This window comes from Canis lupus, chromosome 4, assembly GCF_011100685.1.
Source record: "Canis lupus familiaris isolate Mischka breed German Shepherd chromosome 4, alternate assembly UU_Cfam_GSD_1.0, whole genome shotgun sequence".
Classification (NCBI taxonomy): Eukaryota; Metazoa; Chordata; class Mammalia; order Carnivora; family Canidae; genus Canis; species Canis lupus.
This window is the reverse complement of record NC_049225.1, coordinates 32,418,236-32,434,989: the sequence shown is the minus strand read 5'-3', so window position 1 is coordinate 32,434,989 and position 16,754 is coordinate 32,418,236. Positions and strand designations below refer to the sequence as shown.

The window sequence follows — 16,754 nt, the reverse complement described above, 5'->3', positions numbered from 1 at the left end:
TTCATTAAAATGATGCATTTCTGATGAAACCTATACCATTGTAACCACAATGTGTTATATTGCTATGCAAAGTAAATAAACAGAAATTCAAGTAATGTTAAAATTGTGTATTAGCCACTTCTAGAAACTAATTGAGTAATGACAAAAATAAATTTCCAAACTGATCATATGGAGACAGTAAAACGATCAGTGGTTGCTGGGGGTTGAGGAAGAGGGAGAATGAAGGTAGAGCACGGAGGATTTTTAGGGCGGTGAAAATATGTATGGTACCATAACGATGAACAAGCCTCATTATATATTTGTCAAAGCTCATCGAATGTACAATAACAAAAGTGAATGGCACTGTAATACTATTTTCAGTGATTGTGGTGTGTCCATGTAGGTCCTTCAATGGAAAGAAATGTACACTCTGGTGGGGTATGTTGGTCATCAGGAGGCTATGCATGTGTGAAGGTTGGAGAGTGTATGGGAAATTCTGTACTTTCCCCTCAATGTTGCTGTGAACTTTTTTTTTTAAGATTTTTTAAAATTTATTCATGAGAATAAATGAATTCTCACATAGAGGGAGAAGCAGAGACACAGGCAGAGGGAGAAGCAGGCTCCTCATGGGGAGCCTGATGTGGGACTGGATCCTGGCACCCTGGGATCACGCCCTGAGCCAAAGGCAGACGCTCAACCACTGAGACACCCAGCCGTCCCTGTTGCTGTGAACTTAAAGCTGCTCTAAAGTAACCAAAGTCTTATTTAAAACAGAATAATAAAAAATAGTAAAATAAAGTAACTACAAAAAAATCACATTCATTGACTCATCTATATAAACTTCTCCCAATGTACAACGGGAAATTACTTAAAGGAATTATTCTAACCATTGAAGTACACACGTTTCTTTACTAACCTTACAGAATTTGTAGTCAGAGTCCTTTCCACTCCACCAAAAATACACACATACTAACCTGTACACCAGCACAGCTTACACTTTGGAGTCTTTACAGACCCTATGAAACTTTCATGGACCTGCAGTTTCTCCTTCCGAAAGAAAGAAAAACTAATGTGTATTCTATGATATTAATTGTGGAGTTACTTATGGTAGTGAATAAATCGAAGCAATTTGAATGTCAAATAGTAATAAAATGTCTAGATAAGTCATAACACAGGAACAAACTGGAATTTATGTAGTCTTTAAATTAAATGTTTACGAAGACAATGTATTGCCATGGGACAGTATGATGTATCATTTTTTAAAAATTATTATGCAACATACTAGGAAAATAACTGAGAAATATGCACATACATGGAAAATGAGAAGAAAATTTACAAAAAAACTGTTTTAGTATAGTCTTAGCATTGTTGAATTTATGCTGATTATTTTCTTATTTTTCACACCTCCAGTGACATTCATTTTAAAATAAGATGAAAAAAAAAGCAAAGTAAAGAAGAAAATCAGTTCAATCAAACTATCTGTTGTGCAAATGTTCATGGCATCAGGTGCCTGTCTCTTCTTTTTCATTGGAGAAAGGGTTCATAGTAATGTTTAATTACCTTTTTTCAGCAAAATGGATGGAATTTGGAGTACAAGCTACTTTATTACTGAATGTCAAGCTACTTTTTTTTTTTTTAAACAAAGTTTCTCAAACTCTATGGCATACTTTTTCATTTGTTTAGATTTTTGATCCAAGAAAGACTGCAACTTTTTTTCTTTTAACTTACCAGTGTTTTTATTGATGAAATTATACAATGACTGGATTTTGCTTTAAAAATAATACTGCAAGGAAGAAGAAAGTGGAGGATGACCCACAGAAACAAGGCTGGTCATATAGTGATTGAACCTGGCTTGCTTGCTTGCTTGCTTTCTTTCTTTCTTTCTTTCTTTCTTTCTTTCTTTCTTTCTCTTTCTTTCTTTCTTTCTATTTTTTTTTATTTTTTTACTTTGTCTTAATTACTAACTTAATGCAGTAGACTCTTTTAGGATGCTAAGAGTACCTGGATCTCTAACTTCCCTAAGGCATTCCAAGTGAGCTTGCCCTTTCCTGTACTGCAAATCCTTCTATCTGTGCCACGCCTTTCAATTTTCAGAATGTGTTGGCATCTATCTCCATATTTGATGTAGTAGCTTCATCTATGTTCAGCTTAACATAATGAAACATTTGGTGAAAGCTGTCAATAAGAAAATAAGAATGCATTGGTAGATAAGAATTTAATTTTATAAATCTGTGTATTTTTTTCTCATCTTAAACACAGATTTTCATAAATTTTGTGCAAGTTGGAAGAAATGGTAAAAGTGGAGATTTTAGTATACTTAAATATATGAGCTCAGTAGGCATATTCAATGCCCAATGGAAGTTCTAAAAAATGAACTACTATTATGGAAAGAGTACAGTTTACAGAGAATTATTTTAAAAAGTCACCTTATTTTGCAAACCATTTACCTAATATTTCTTTACATTATTTTAGCCTTAGATTTGATTTTTAGTTGTTTTACTTGAAGCCTTTAAAAAAGTTGCTATTGGCTTTTTATTCAATGTTTAAAAGATTATCATTTTATTTATTATTTTGTTCTACATAAATCAATGATTTTTATCTTTCTTTTTTACAAAATAGAAAATATTGTAATAAAACGATAATAAGAAGGTTGAAAAGTCTGTTAATAATATTTGGGAAATTAAAGGGCCCTAGGCTATGTTTGTATATGAGAAGATTCTGGCTAAAGTCATGAACCTTATTATCACTTACATTGGAAACATTACAAGTTTAATCCTCCACTAACACAATTCAAAAGAACAAAGTAATTTTTCTCTATAAAATCACATTAGTCTCTCATTTTAGCTGAAAATTCCCTGTTTAGTAAACGAGAAGTAAGATAAAAGGAACATGCCCCAAGAACCCAAGCTAAGGGAATCTGAGTGACCAGGTTGATCAAAGACTACTGAGAATATGCAAAGGAAAAGAGTAGTCAAGGAATCCATCACAGATGAAAACTTACAGAACAAAGTCAAGAGTATTATTAAATTGGTCAGTAATATTGTAATTTTCAATAGCAGTATAGTGTATCTCCCTGAAATGCAGTGCTACATAATGTAACCGAACTTTACAGGGATGCCAAGGGACAAACAGCTAGTATTATTTGCCATGGCCTTCATATCTACTCCATGAGTAGAGAGCAGTGTTTTGAAATATTTTCTTAGAAGGAGAAACATATACACTCCTTGAGACAAAATTACTATCACAGGCACAAAAGAGTGTCTAAAAAAGAGTGTTTAAAAAAGAATATATTTTTAAATAACAACTAAAGATATTCTGCTGACCATTCGTATGTATTCTTCTGTGTGACTTACATTCTTTATTTAAAATATGGCCAAATGAGTTAATGAAATATATTAATTATGAAGAACTAGGGAATTCAGTTTTCATTTAGATTTAACGTGTACAGTGGCATACTTGCAAAAATAAGAGGGAGTCAAGGTATTTCCCTTGGCTTATCTTTAAAATAATACACAGTGCCCACTGGTAAATGTATAGTGATTTTAAGGTGAGTGATATGTTCTTCCATTTATTTCAGTTTGAACAAATGCATCTATTCTCAAGACTTTTGTTTTTGTTTTTTGACACAGACAGGATTCCAAAGCAGGCTATATCTAACAAACATTAAAAGAGGATCACTAAAACTAAACTAAACTAAACCAAACCAAACCAAAACAAACCAAACCAAAATAAAATAGAATCATTAGATGTTTTGCTGTCTGCATTTCACATGAAATATATCTGAATCCAAGGTCATCCACATCACAAGAATTTGGACACATTTAGGTGAGCTGTAAGAGAAAACTCTAAAGAAAAGGAGGATAACTTTGAATTTTAACATGTGGAGTGTGTGTGTGTGTGTGTGTGTGTGTGTGTGTGTGTGATTGTTTAAGATCTTCAACTTAAGTTGAATTCAGAAAGGATAGTATCAAGTATCAACGTAAAGTGGAACAAGGCTGTGTGAATGGGTCATCAGACCTCTCAATACATCAAAAAATGTGCATTTTTTCTATTTTAATTTTGTAAACAACTACATGGAATCCTTATAACTTTAAAAACACAACATAACATAAAGAGATTTACCGTTTTCATTCACCAGTTTTAACATTCTGCTTTGTTTCATTGAAGACTAAGGAATTCAGACTTTGGGATCTTAATCAAGAAAAATTATAGGAAAAAAAAAGAAAAATTATATGGAAGAACTGGTTAGTGCTAGTCAGGATGCTATTGGAAGAGCAATTAGATAGTGATTTGCCAGAAACAGCAATTAAAACCAAAATTAAATAAGTAAACCCTGCAATTGTTTTTTTTTTTTTTTTTTTTTTGTCTATTGTGCCCCCCACCGGACAGGATTAGTTCCAACTATGATGTGAAAAGGGTCCTCAGCTTTTATTCACTATAAAGTTGAAGGTTTTGTGTTAAGGAGTTTGATATGCAAATAATTGAGAATTATCAAGAAATATCCGGTGTATCCAGTGAGACAGTGTCATTGTGAGGGAGATTTTCAAGGTATCATGCTTTCTCAGAAGAACTTACTCTGGCTTTGATAAAGATTCACAAAGGATACACTTAAAAAAATATCTGCAACAAATTTTAATCCAAAAATCTGGGGTGCATTTTGATGCTCAAGCTTTGGCATTAGGTATTTTCTTGGCCATCCTTTCTTCTTTATTACCTGTCCTAGGGGAATTTACTTTAAAATGACAAACGTGATCTTGTCTATTTCTCTATGGAAATTAAGTGAAACATCATAAATATAACATATAGATATATGTGGATTGATGTACAATTTCCAGTAATTGTTGAGTCTTACAAGACATAGCTACTAACTTTCCAAGGGGTCATGGAATGATTGGATGACAAATGACCAGGTAAAGTCTGAGTTAGAATGATTGGGTAACAGGGTGTTAGTCTGGAAGGGAGGAAGGAAATTGAAGATGGACTAGATCATCTTCCTTATCTGACAGATGAGGTCATGGAGCTACTAGTATGTAAAGGTAAGTCACGAGCTTTCACAAAGATGACTTTCAACATGAATTGTTTGCTATCATACAATTAATTATTTCATAGGCAACAATACCCGTGCAATCAATATTTATGACAAAAAATTTTCAAAGTACTAGAAGCCTGTTCTCTATTCCATCAAGATGGTATATGGTTGCCTTTGCAATCATCTGCACATCGTCACTGGAGTATCCAATATTAAAATGTAATATCCCCCACCCCCCACCACTCTGTCTTTACCTCAACTCTTCCTTAGAGCCTGTGGGCACTTGAAGCCTGTGTCTATATTTGGAAAAACTATATCTGAGACCATTATATGCTATAGCAGTACATAGCAATCATATATACCCATAATTTAATCTTCATGACTAAGAGATAATCTAGTAGAGATTTTATTCCAGGGTCTTGTGAATTTTCCAACCCTGGGATATTTCTGCTTACCTAAGAAAAAGAAAGAACTGAAAAATGCTTGTGTTATCTTAACATTGCCAGTTTGGCTGATGTCTAAATGATTTGCTTTCATTGGCATTCACTTTAAGACTTGTCAAATTAAGCAAAAATAAAGCTAACAAAATAATCGAACACCTAAATTTAATATACGTATATATTTTATATATTTTTATATATTTTATGTATGTTTCATATATACGTATATGCTCAGATATGTATATAGGTGTATGTGTGTGTGGAGTCACAGTAGAAAACAGATAATTATAAGAAAACAAGGTGGATCTTAAGGAAGAAAATTCTTGCTTTACCCTCACTATTTCTTTAAAGGGGAAAGAAAAAATAAAAGAGGAAGAGATAAAGTTTATTTAAAGGCATCATTTCCCACAACATATTGGGACGTGTCTAAAATTGAGAACAGCCCAGAAACATTGTGCTGATCTTTCCTGGATGAAGACTGAATTTCTGAAGACTAAGGTACAAACACAGTAGAGATATGCTATCATTGAATACACTGTACTGAATCTATACAATTGAATAATAATAAAAAAGTATTCTTTATATAGAAAATGTTTCCCGGATACCAAAAGATCAAATAAAAATCCCACCCTTCCTGCTGTGTTCCTAAGTATAGTATATACTCATTTGGGAAATGTTTCACAGCACTTGTCTCAGGGCGATATTTTCTGGCTTACAGGACTGGGATCAAAGGAACCAGTATCTCCCCTCACTTAGGGAGCCCTGGTTTCCTATAGCACCATACAGCAGATGGATGCGCATGACTGCTGCACACATCAAGCGTATTCTGGTGGAAACATGGTTATTGACAGCCTTCGCCATGGTCGCCAGAGGCCTCACTTAAATTGTAGCGGTCTTTCAATCCGGAAGCCAATGGGCATTCTCTCCAAGTCTGTTTGGCCTTACTTTTCTCTTTTTGGTAGGTCTGATATGCTATTATTATCAAAAGAGATTAATCTGTGAAATCCTAAAATCAGCATTTTTCCTCCTCCAGAAGACCTTACTATTGCTACTTAGAAATGATGTGAATCATTGGAGAGGTGATAAGTTTACAAATATTCAGTCCTTAGCCCATAGCAAGGTATATATTGGATTAGAGTATAAAACAGAGAACGTTTAATAACGTACGTAGGAAAATCAGAAAATTTGGATGCCAATTCTCCAACATCATTTCTATTATTTCTCATTAGCATGAAATTGGTCATATATTTTGAACAGTGTTCCATAGTAACTTAGAATAATATATGCTTTATATTAGAATAAAAAGACTAATCAGAAAACGATTCCGAGTAAAAAACTAATGAGTGATATTCATTCTTCAGTTAATAACTAATATGCAACTTACTTAATTACAAATCTCCAAATATCTATTCACATAATAAAGACAAGGAAAATGAAGCAAAACCAAAGGCGTCTTATAGAAATAAGCACCTCTCTGTAGGCACACGAGCTTGAAGGACAAAGTACCGATGGTTCCAGGTGTTTGCTATGTTAGATCAACTTGGAAAGTTTTGATGCTATCAGCACTTGTCAGCTGGTGCCCAAAGATGTGCATTTTGAGCTTGGGCCCTTTTCAGAGGAGAGCTTCATATTCCAAGAGGAGACAAATGACCACTGAACTAACCATTAATATCTGTTCTGTATGGAAGATTTTGTCTTATCAATTAGGAAGTAACTATATCTCTCAACTTGACATCAGACTGCCAGTGGATATGCCCAATTCATGCTCTTCAGGATAAACAAGGGTGTTTATAATCACATAATATATGGCTCTACTTTATTTTTAAAAATGGGTGTTGCATCAGGACTCAAGTTTGATTGACGATATTCAATTTTTCAGAGTAAATAATATATTAAAATAACTGCTGCGAGTCACCTAATTATCACCTCCTAATTAGGTGAAATCTGCATGAATCCTTTCGATATGCAACAGGCAACCTTTTGGTGAAAAACCCAAGAAGCAAGGTTGACTTCAAAGGCCTGATGAGGCCTTCCAGTTAATGTCTGGTAACAGTGATAAATTTCAACACGATAACATATCGGATATGCAACTTCTGGGGGTCTTATATCCTTGTCCATGAAGCCCATCTTTCTGAAATATTCCCAAAGATACAATATTTTTAAATGGGAGCCTAGATGGTCTAGAAATAAAAAATTTGTGATAATCTTTTAAGAGTCTAACAACATTACCTCTGTATTCAAAGTAATGCAAGAGTAATAGGACAATTAATGAATACCAAAAACCTTTTGTTAAATATAAAATGCATTTCTACTAAAGTGTTTTCAACATCGGAGACCTTGAAGTGCCACTACACAGTGCGATAAGAACACAATGTTTTCCTCCCCCTGCATGACGTTATGTCTATTGTTAAAGACTGTTCTCGAAAAGCAATTTACAATGTATTTTCAACAGAAACAACTTAGCCTCAAATAAGAATTGTATATATTCAATATTTGATTCAGAAATGGTTACATTCCCTTTCAACGTAATGTGAATCTTCCACAAGGAAATTTTAACCAAAGTCTTCCCGGACTGCAGTAAAAGAAATCTTTTATATACTTTCAAATACTGTGCCTTTTTATTTAAAACAGTGTAAACATAACAACTCAACACCACCAATAATTGGAAAAAGACTGGTTATGTGAACACTAATTTCCTTGAATGCCCCATGAAAATAAGGGTAAATAAAACAGACAAATCTTCAGGAGAAGTTTCAGTTCACCTTAGCAGTGGTAAAAATATTGCTTTATTCCAAATGAACATACAACACAATTTACTGTTCTTTTGGGGGCTTCCTGTGAACTGAAAAGTCTGGGCTTTGTGATTTCAACAATTTATTCTTTCCATTATTAACCACAGAAGCTAATGTCTTGGTCCACAAATAGTAGACTTGCTACAAAATAAATAGTCAAGAGGATGACGAGAAAGCAAAGGGTAATTGTCAATTTGATAACTGGCTTGTGTAAATAACTGAAGTACGCATGATTCAAATTAAACACACATCCTCAACTTGCCTTGTGATACTGATACCATTAATGAGCCAATAGTTGTTCCTCTCAAAAGTATTCACACCAGAAAATTATCTTGACATAGTCAAGAATTTTATAGGACCCCGCCATGCAAGTGACCTTGGTTTAAGAACTGACTAACTGAACTTTATACTTAATGGATAAATTTAAAGTGAACAGATCTGAGAGGGAAATTTTTTTTTCTGAATATTAAATTCCCTGATGTTCCAGAACAAATTTTAGCAAGCTTAATATGCACACACATGCACACACATACACACAATGAACACATGTGCATACAGCATACCTGTGCTCAAGTGAGCAAGCCCATACCGACGCACGTTTGTGCGCGCACGCACACGCACACGCACACACACACACACACACACACAGGCACGCACACATCGAGAAGTGCTCCTTTGGAGCCCCTACACAATCTCAAAGAAAAACACTTCTATTCGCATGATTTTAGTGACACGACATGGTGATTTTTTTTTCTCATCTCTTTTTCTATAATAATTTCTTTTGCACCTCCCTCTGAGATTCTGTGCCTTCAAATTTCAGAGGAAGCTGGCACATAAGAGTAGCTAAGATTGCCCCCAATTACTCCTCCGATCTCCTGTCCTCCCCCTTCCAGAGTCTCTGTGCCATTCTTCAAAAATGAAATAGAAAACACTACATTGGTTGACATGACATAACCTGTGATGAGGCTGTCGAGTGAATAGAAATTTAGGGGTTGGGACCGGCGAGCCCAGTGGCCAAGGGCCACTGGGTCACTGGCACGTCCGCCCTCAGGATACAGCTTATCTCTTGGAAACCGGGTAACCAGTGCTTTTTTATGATGACACTGGTGCGGTGGGGCTGAGGGTCCAAATCACCCACATCTACTAAGGGCCAAAGAGGCCGGTGTTGGGACTAAGTGAAATTGTAATCAGAATTCTACCCAAAAGCTTTAGTTGCAAGCTTTATCCCTCCTGAAACGTTTCTTTCCCTTTAAAAAAATATTTTGTTAAAAAACAGTATGATATGAGGGCGATAGACTATTTGGTTTCTTCTAAGTAGATGCTCTTAAATTAATGCATATAAATAATTTGTATTTAATTTCCCCTCTTTTCCTGTTGAGCAAAGCATAGAATGCACACATTCCTCCATCTCAAGTCACTTGGTCAATGCGGAGTCTCTTTGTATTTCATTTCTTAAGACAAATTGTGCCTCTCGTTCTGATTTGGCCGTGGGACTCAGGGGGAGAAAGGCTGTGTTTTCACTTGCACTGTCCTCGGTTTCTACGCTGGCCAGTTCATAGTCCTCTGACCGCCTGGCATCAGTCAGAATTCGGATCTGCTCCTGGACAGTTTCTAGCAATATTTTCACTTCTTGTTGTTCTGCTATAAGACAATCGCCGACTGGAATACTCACATTGACAATATCAGCAGAGTAGGAGTTTTTGTACCATTTGATGCTTTTGACTTCAGAAATCCCTGGCATTTGCATGCAGGTTTCCTCTAGACCCACCGAAGGGATGATGGGCACGGAACTGGCCCTCGTGGAGGAGTATCCCATCAGGTCTTTTTGATCCAAGCTATTAAAATAGGAACTTGTCTCTCTTGAAGGCAGTTGCATATTTATGGATGCGTTTTGTTGGGTTTTTAAACCACCGGACGAGTACCTGCAAAAGAAACACAGAGTTAACATATTTCTGCTGTGCTTCTTCCGAGCAATAGTCAGTCAACAAAGCACTTCCACATGCACCATCTCACTGAATTCTCACAGCAACCCCATGAGACGGATAATACGCTCCCAGTTAAACAGAGAAGTAAACTGAAGCTCAGAGAGGTGAAGTGACTTGCCCAAGGTCACACAGAAAATAAGTGACAGACTGAGACTCAAACCCAGATCTTCTTACTTGAAGTCCAGGGATCTTTCAACACACCACAGCTGTATAGGCAGGTGGGGTATAGTCTTCCTGACCTCTATCCTAGAATACAAAGTAAATGGGGATTGAGCAGGTAAGTGTGGCCCTTCCGTAGTGACAAACAGGAAACCCATAATGGCATTACTCCATTCCATACATGTGACCACCCTCTCAGCCCGGGGTTTAGTCTGTAGACTCGCGGCCACACTCGTTGGGAAGGAAGCCCGACATGAAGCATCAAGGTGCTATCGTCCCCTGAGTTTTTCTGCTTCCCACTGACTTTGGGGGAACCGAATGCAATTTTCATCGGCTCTCTACTCTGTAGAAACCGTCTCGTTGCCAGGCTGCTGGGCCTACAGATGGGAACGGGGGGGCCTACAAGTCCTCCCCAGGGAGGAACACAAAGTGAGGTCCATTGGGGCTCAACCAAGAGGGCAACTTCCCCAAGTGGTTTCTGGAGCCAAAAAAAAGGCAGTTTGTTGCTGCACAGCCACCATGGTGCCATTCCAAGTCATTGGAACATGCCAAGATCTGGCTAGCCCTCCCACTGCCTGGCCAGTGCTGGTGAATTTCCCAGCATCAGAGGGTGGGACAGGTGTGCTGTGGATTCCTAACATCGTGGTCTGGGGTCTTGAACAGGAGTCTCTATCCTCTCAGTGATCTGTCCTTAATTTGAATGTTTGATTTAAACTATTATAATATAGCACAATCTAAACATATCCACCCTCCATCTAATAGGTTGTCTTCCCCTTGTCTTGCATTAGGATGTAAATAACAATCACGTCCATAAATGGAAAAAAATACTTGCAATGAACCGTCTTGCATACTAAATAGGAGTCTTTATTTCAAGGACACAATCAGAGCAACTCAGGGGTCTGTCTTTCCACCAGACGGAGAGAAAAGATGAGGCTCACATTTAGGTGTCTTTGTAGCTGTGCTTAGTACAGCATCGGCAGTCAATAAATCCCAATCGAGCGGATGCATGACTACACGAACAAATCTTCAAGGTAAGTGCTCCCTTTACATCCCAGTTAATGTCCATTTCAAACATAATAATAACAGCTGACATTTGCAAAATGTTTTTAAAAAGCATGCTTATGTCTAATTGCCTCATTTAATTTTTTAAAAACCTGTGGCTTATTTATTATTATTACCATGCGGTGGATGAATAAACTACATTAAGGGGCACTCAACTGACTTCTCTCAAATTATACCTTTGGTATGCAGCAGAGGAACAAGTTAATCCCGAATTGTCTTATTGTAATTCTTCCTGTCAAAGCCAGAAAAGAGTGGGCATCCCACGGTGCACTAGAACACCTTTTTAGGGCTGTATAATCTTTTTTTCTAATTACAATCTAATTGAATAGCTGTGCACAAGGAAACTCCCTGCGGGATCTTACTCCTTTCACTTAAGTGTGTTCTATGGCTGAAAATCTGACCCTAAAGTTTCTGATCAATGACTTGATTTCAACAAGAAAAAAGGGGGGCAGATATCAAGGCTTTGTGCTCTGTCCTCAGCACCATCCAGTTAGCATCACTAATATGTATGAAGATACAGGGTGTCTGCTTATCGTGTTCCCCAATGGCACAGAGCCAAAAAATATAAATGGGTTAAAATTATATTCCACATGGATCAGTGGAAAGATTCTAACAGGTTGAAATGTGATGGTGACAAGTGCACAGTCTTACACATGCCTCTAAACATTGCTTATGAAACTGTTGGGTAAAGGTGTAAATATCTCAGAGGACTTAATAAATTGTAGCTTTGTGATGACAGTGGATGACCAGGAAGTAATCACAGGCAATTCAAACCAAACCTGGGGCAGTCTTCTGAATTGTGGACTTGAGTGATAAAGAGGAATTTCAATCAACTTATGTGTCACCTTGACAGGTATGGGACACATGGCTGACAGGAACTCAAATCCAGAATGTCACCTGAACATGGAAATGCACCTCAAACAATTATCACTCTCCAAAATGTGATTTTGTTTTATATCAGACATGATTTTTAAGTCTCATTGCCATTACAAGGTCTGGAATCTTAGACAAATGGCAGCCTCACTTAAATGTTTCGTTAATTAAAACAGCCAGGTGGGAATACTGACCTAGGGGGTTTCCTCTGGGGAAGAACTGCAGTAATGCCTCTGTGTGATTCAACCAGAGTCCTCTCTTCCTTCACAGAGTTGCTGTGAGGGTCCCAACCCTGGTATTTAAGTAGAAGCTACTACATCCTATTCTCCAGAAATTTAAGCGAGCGCTAAATTTCTAATGTGGTTCTGGATTCAAAGCCACTTCAGAGTTCTGTGTCCCCTTAAGAGTCACTGACTCACAAGTTTGATCCTCGAACTTGTCATTTGTTGACTATAAAACACCAGTTGAGTGCCCTTCCTCTGATTTCTCACCAAAGAAATCACTGGCACATTTCATTTGAGAACTATGGGAGCCAAAACATCCTTCTCAAGATGAGAAATTCCAACAGTTAAGGCACTTGGTTTGGTGCCCAGTGATTAAGGGGTCAGGCCAAGGAATTTGTCCTGTTTCTGCAGGGGGGACTCCAAGCCTCAGCTCCTGGTGTTGCACAGCATTGGAATCAACTGACTAAACAAGAAATCCATTTTTTCCTGGGAGCCATACCCTTAGTGATTCCATTTACACATCATCATCCACGAATGTGATTTTCCTCACATTTCTTTCCTAGCTTAGTGGTTCCTTATGAAAGGCTAGTATTCAATCTCAGTTCTTTTACTTGGGCTATGCCACCTTGGGTTAGCCACTTCAACTTTGCTATCCTTAGTGTATTCATTTTTAAAATTCCTCAAGGATCCCTTATGTCTAGCTAAGTGAGGTAGGTGTTCAGTACAGTTCGGATCCCCTCTATGTTGAAGGTGGCAGTCTACTTCTGTGATCCTATCTCTTTGTGTCTAGCATATGAATACGTTGGTTTGGTTTGCCTGACAAAACCTAGTTCAGAGCTCCGTAAGCCATTTCTGTGGTTGTCCCAGGCCCATCGATCCGGGATAAGGCTCCTGAAGAATCTCCTCTGCGCCTCATTCTTTCATCAGACCACTCTACGATACGTGCTGGGTTCAAGCCGGGCTGAAGTAAGTGCTAAGGAGGGAAGTCATATACACCAGGAGCCTAACTAGCAGACAGCGCCCACACGCTTGATAAACAAGCAGCAGATGGCTGATAGCTCTGGTAAATTCATTCACTCCCCCTCCGGGCTAGGACCAGATTTGAAGAGGGCCTTTAGCTGCGAAATTCTATTACCAATCCCATTTCTAGTCCAGAGAGACGGTCAGTCCCCCAGGAGTGGAAAATAGCTGTTTTCAAGAACTGAGAATGAGATTGCTCCCCGAGATTCATTGGGCTGAGCACACAGTGACTTAGAGTCACCATTTATCAACATCGGATGCATATCACACACAGGAAAATACACGTGGCCGGCCAGCTGGAGAGAATATTCCAAACTCGATGATGATTGAACCAAAACAAAACCACTATGCAGACAGTAAGTGTAAGTCTCCCAGGAGGTAAAAGACAGAGCAGTGCCTGAACATGCATGGAAATCTCTGAGCCTCTGAAGATCCATGTACGTGTGGTTCAAGCCTATGCCGGGCATGCGCTCAGAGCAACCCTCTACCTGGGACATTGGGGATGAGCTCCATAATGGTGACCAATGAAAAGAGAGCATGGGCTGGGTTCTCTCCCCACTCACAGAATCTCTGAACTTGATTTCTCCTCACTCATTCTCACCCATATATATATTCCTAAGTAACAGACATTATTAGTGATTTAAGAATCACGGTCAGTGCTTAGTGTTTTAAGAGGAAAGTCATTATGAAACGTGATTAATTATAATCTGGGGCTAAATGCAAGCCCCTTTTCTAGATATAATGCAAAGAGAAGTGCAAACTGCTTCTTGATTTGCATTATGCGTTTTGGAGAACTTGGCTGTTATGTTGAATTTGCAAACTGTCACCCCAGGTCTGTACCAAAGGTATTTTACACTCCTTTTGGAATTGCTTCAAAATTACAAATGTCTTTCTAACAAAATCTACTGCTGAGTTTTGTCAGAGGAGGAGGCACTGCTGTATATGTATCTTGCCAAGAAGAAACGGAAAAGGTAAGGCTCTGAGATAGATGTCTCCTATCTGCTTTGGCCCTTAGTTTGGTACAGTCTGGAAGGATCATCCAGGCCAAAGCAGCATAGGAACTGGGCCTGCCTTATCCAGAGTGATAAAAAAGCAGATGCAACAAGAACCTGGCTTGGATGAAGGAACTGATTTTGGAAATTTCTGGAGTAAACCTTGACTGCATTGCTCTTGAAATTAATAGTTCTCTGACAGTTCCTGTGACAATAGTTCCTGGGACAGTAAACAGTTCCTCCAGACTACTTCTCTGCTTACTACGTGTCAGGTACAAGCCTGTATAAATACAATTTATTTTATAATTTTTAAAAATCTGCCCAACGACCCTTAGGAAGGTGGTATTATTTTGCCTAATTTATACATGAGAAAATTTAAGTTCAGAAGATAAAATTTTTTCAAAGATGAGATTTAAAATCCAGTCCACTGAAGTAAGGGCTACCATGTTTTACTGGGCAATTTATGCCAATTAGGTGAATGGGGGCTAAAATTCATCTTACTCCACTCACTATGCCATGGGGCCCAGGAGGGTCTGTGTCTGGTGGGAGGAAAGGGCACCTTTTGTCCTGCAAGAATGAACGGCAGCCCTGGTGTCCAAAGCCCATCTTTCCACCCCTACACCATAAATGAACCTGAAGATCTGTCAGCAAGTTGTACTTTGACAATATGCTGTCAACATTGACTAGACACATTCAAGAACACCCAGGACAGAAGCAGATACTATATATAAATACATTACAGGTTACTGTGGAGGGTATTGCCCACAATGTTGATTAGAAAATTGAGTAATTTTCTTTTCAAACCCAAGAATGAAGGAATACGTTAGTCCTCTTAAGAAATTAAAAAAAAAAAAAGACAAATTCCCAGTAGCTTTAACAACCATATAACATACTGCCTAGATAAATGTACACACTTACTTACTCTCTAGTGTTATTTTTCTAACATTTCCATAATGCCTATTTTCATTATCTCCATTCTTTTAAGTTAGTCTACCTTTTGTGGAACAGAGATGGAAGTAAGCATAAACAGACTATTAATGGCAAAAATCAATGAACCAAACCCCCAGGAACATTACATCTCAATTTAAACTTGGAGCATTAATGACACCCTCCCTAAATTCCATCGCTTTTAAGACCTACCCTTGACAAGGTATCGTATCCTGGTCTGGGATCCTGGATTCCTCAAGTTGCTGATACGCTGGTCCCACGATGCCACCCAGCCTACTTCGGGGCGAGGGGGGTGTTCTCCTGAAGGTATTCCTATGGAGCATACCACTCCTTTGCCCTGGGCTGCAGCAAGAGGAGAGACTCCTGCTGGGATGAAAGAAAACCAACAGATTGATCCTAGCAAGAACCTTATATGTGGCTGCTTACACTTCAAACACTGCCTTTTCACTTCAGGTACTGAACGTTCTAGGTTGGGCCCTCCATCCCTAACCGTAGAATAGCTGCTCGGAGGAGACCAGAAGTTGTCGAATCCATTCACCTTTGCAGGCAGGTACTGAGACCGAGAAGTTGCCATGTTTCTGGCTCTCTCTCTAGTTTGGAGCACAATGGACTGAAACCATCGCAGCTTCCCAGCCAAAGATAAGAAGTGGGCTTAAGGATTCCCAAGCTCCTGATTCTCCATGACCCTTATCTTCCAGGATAGAGGAGTTATCTCTCTAATAAAAATTTTAAAAATAGCTTTGTTATTAGACACTGATAAAAACTAAAACAGAAACTCTGAAGAGATTCGTGGCGGAAGAGTTCACGTATGTTAGCGTAGAATAAATAAACCTCATTTGAGTTGGCATTCTCTCCTTAACACAGGTGCTAAATTCTCAGTTCACTATCTCAAACTTTCATCAGTTTTGAGAAACTACATAGGTTTCCATTTGAATTTGCTTTTCATAAACATCTGATTGCATATTTTATTTGACTCAAACATCCAAATACCCAAATAACCATATTTTTCAGATGCCATCAGAGGGCAAAAGGCATAAATGGGATATATCTGAGGTGAGATTGGGATTCCTACATAGAATATGCTAAGCCAAAGGACTAGACGATAATAATCAGTTGCTAATTTGACCTGTTAACTATTCCATACCCATTTCCATCTCCACCCCACTGAATGTACCCTACAGCCATGGGGACCAGTAAGGAGAACTCTGTTCTTACATAGACCTTCCATGGGATGCAGGTTTAAGTGACCAA

At 38.1% G+C, this 16,754-nt stretch overlaps 1 protein-coding gene across 7 annotated transcripts in view; it reads right to left on the bottom strand.

Annotated features, from left to right (window-relative positions):
• Window positions 1–8,037: 8,037 nt before the first annotated feature.
• The window catches only part of NRG3 (neuregulin 3), a 1,041,408-nt gene continuing 1,032,691 nt past the window's right edge, over window positions 8,038–16,754 (bottom strand). For 2 of the 7 annotated variants that reach the window (XM_038534491.1, XM_038534493.1), the window contains exons 8-10: window positions 15,696–15,869; window positions 10,400–10,471; window positions 8,038–10,162 (exon numbers count right to left, since the gene is read on the bottom strand). In XM_038534491.1, coding sequence (XP_038390419.1) covers window positions 9,655–10,162; window positions 10,400–10,471; window positions 15,696–15,869 — 754 coding nt within the window. In that variant the 3' untranslated portion in view covers window positions 8,038–9,654. The remainder of the gene's footprint in view (window positions 10,163–10,399; window positions 10,472–15,695; window positions 15,870–16,754) is intronic. The other 5 variants (XM_038534494.1, XM_038534496.1, XM_038534495.1 and 2 more) reach the window with 3 other exon arrangements.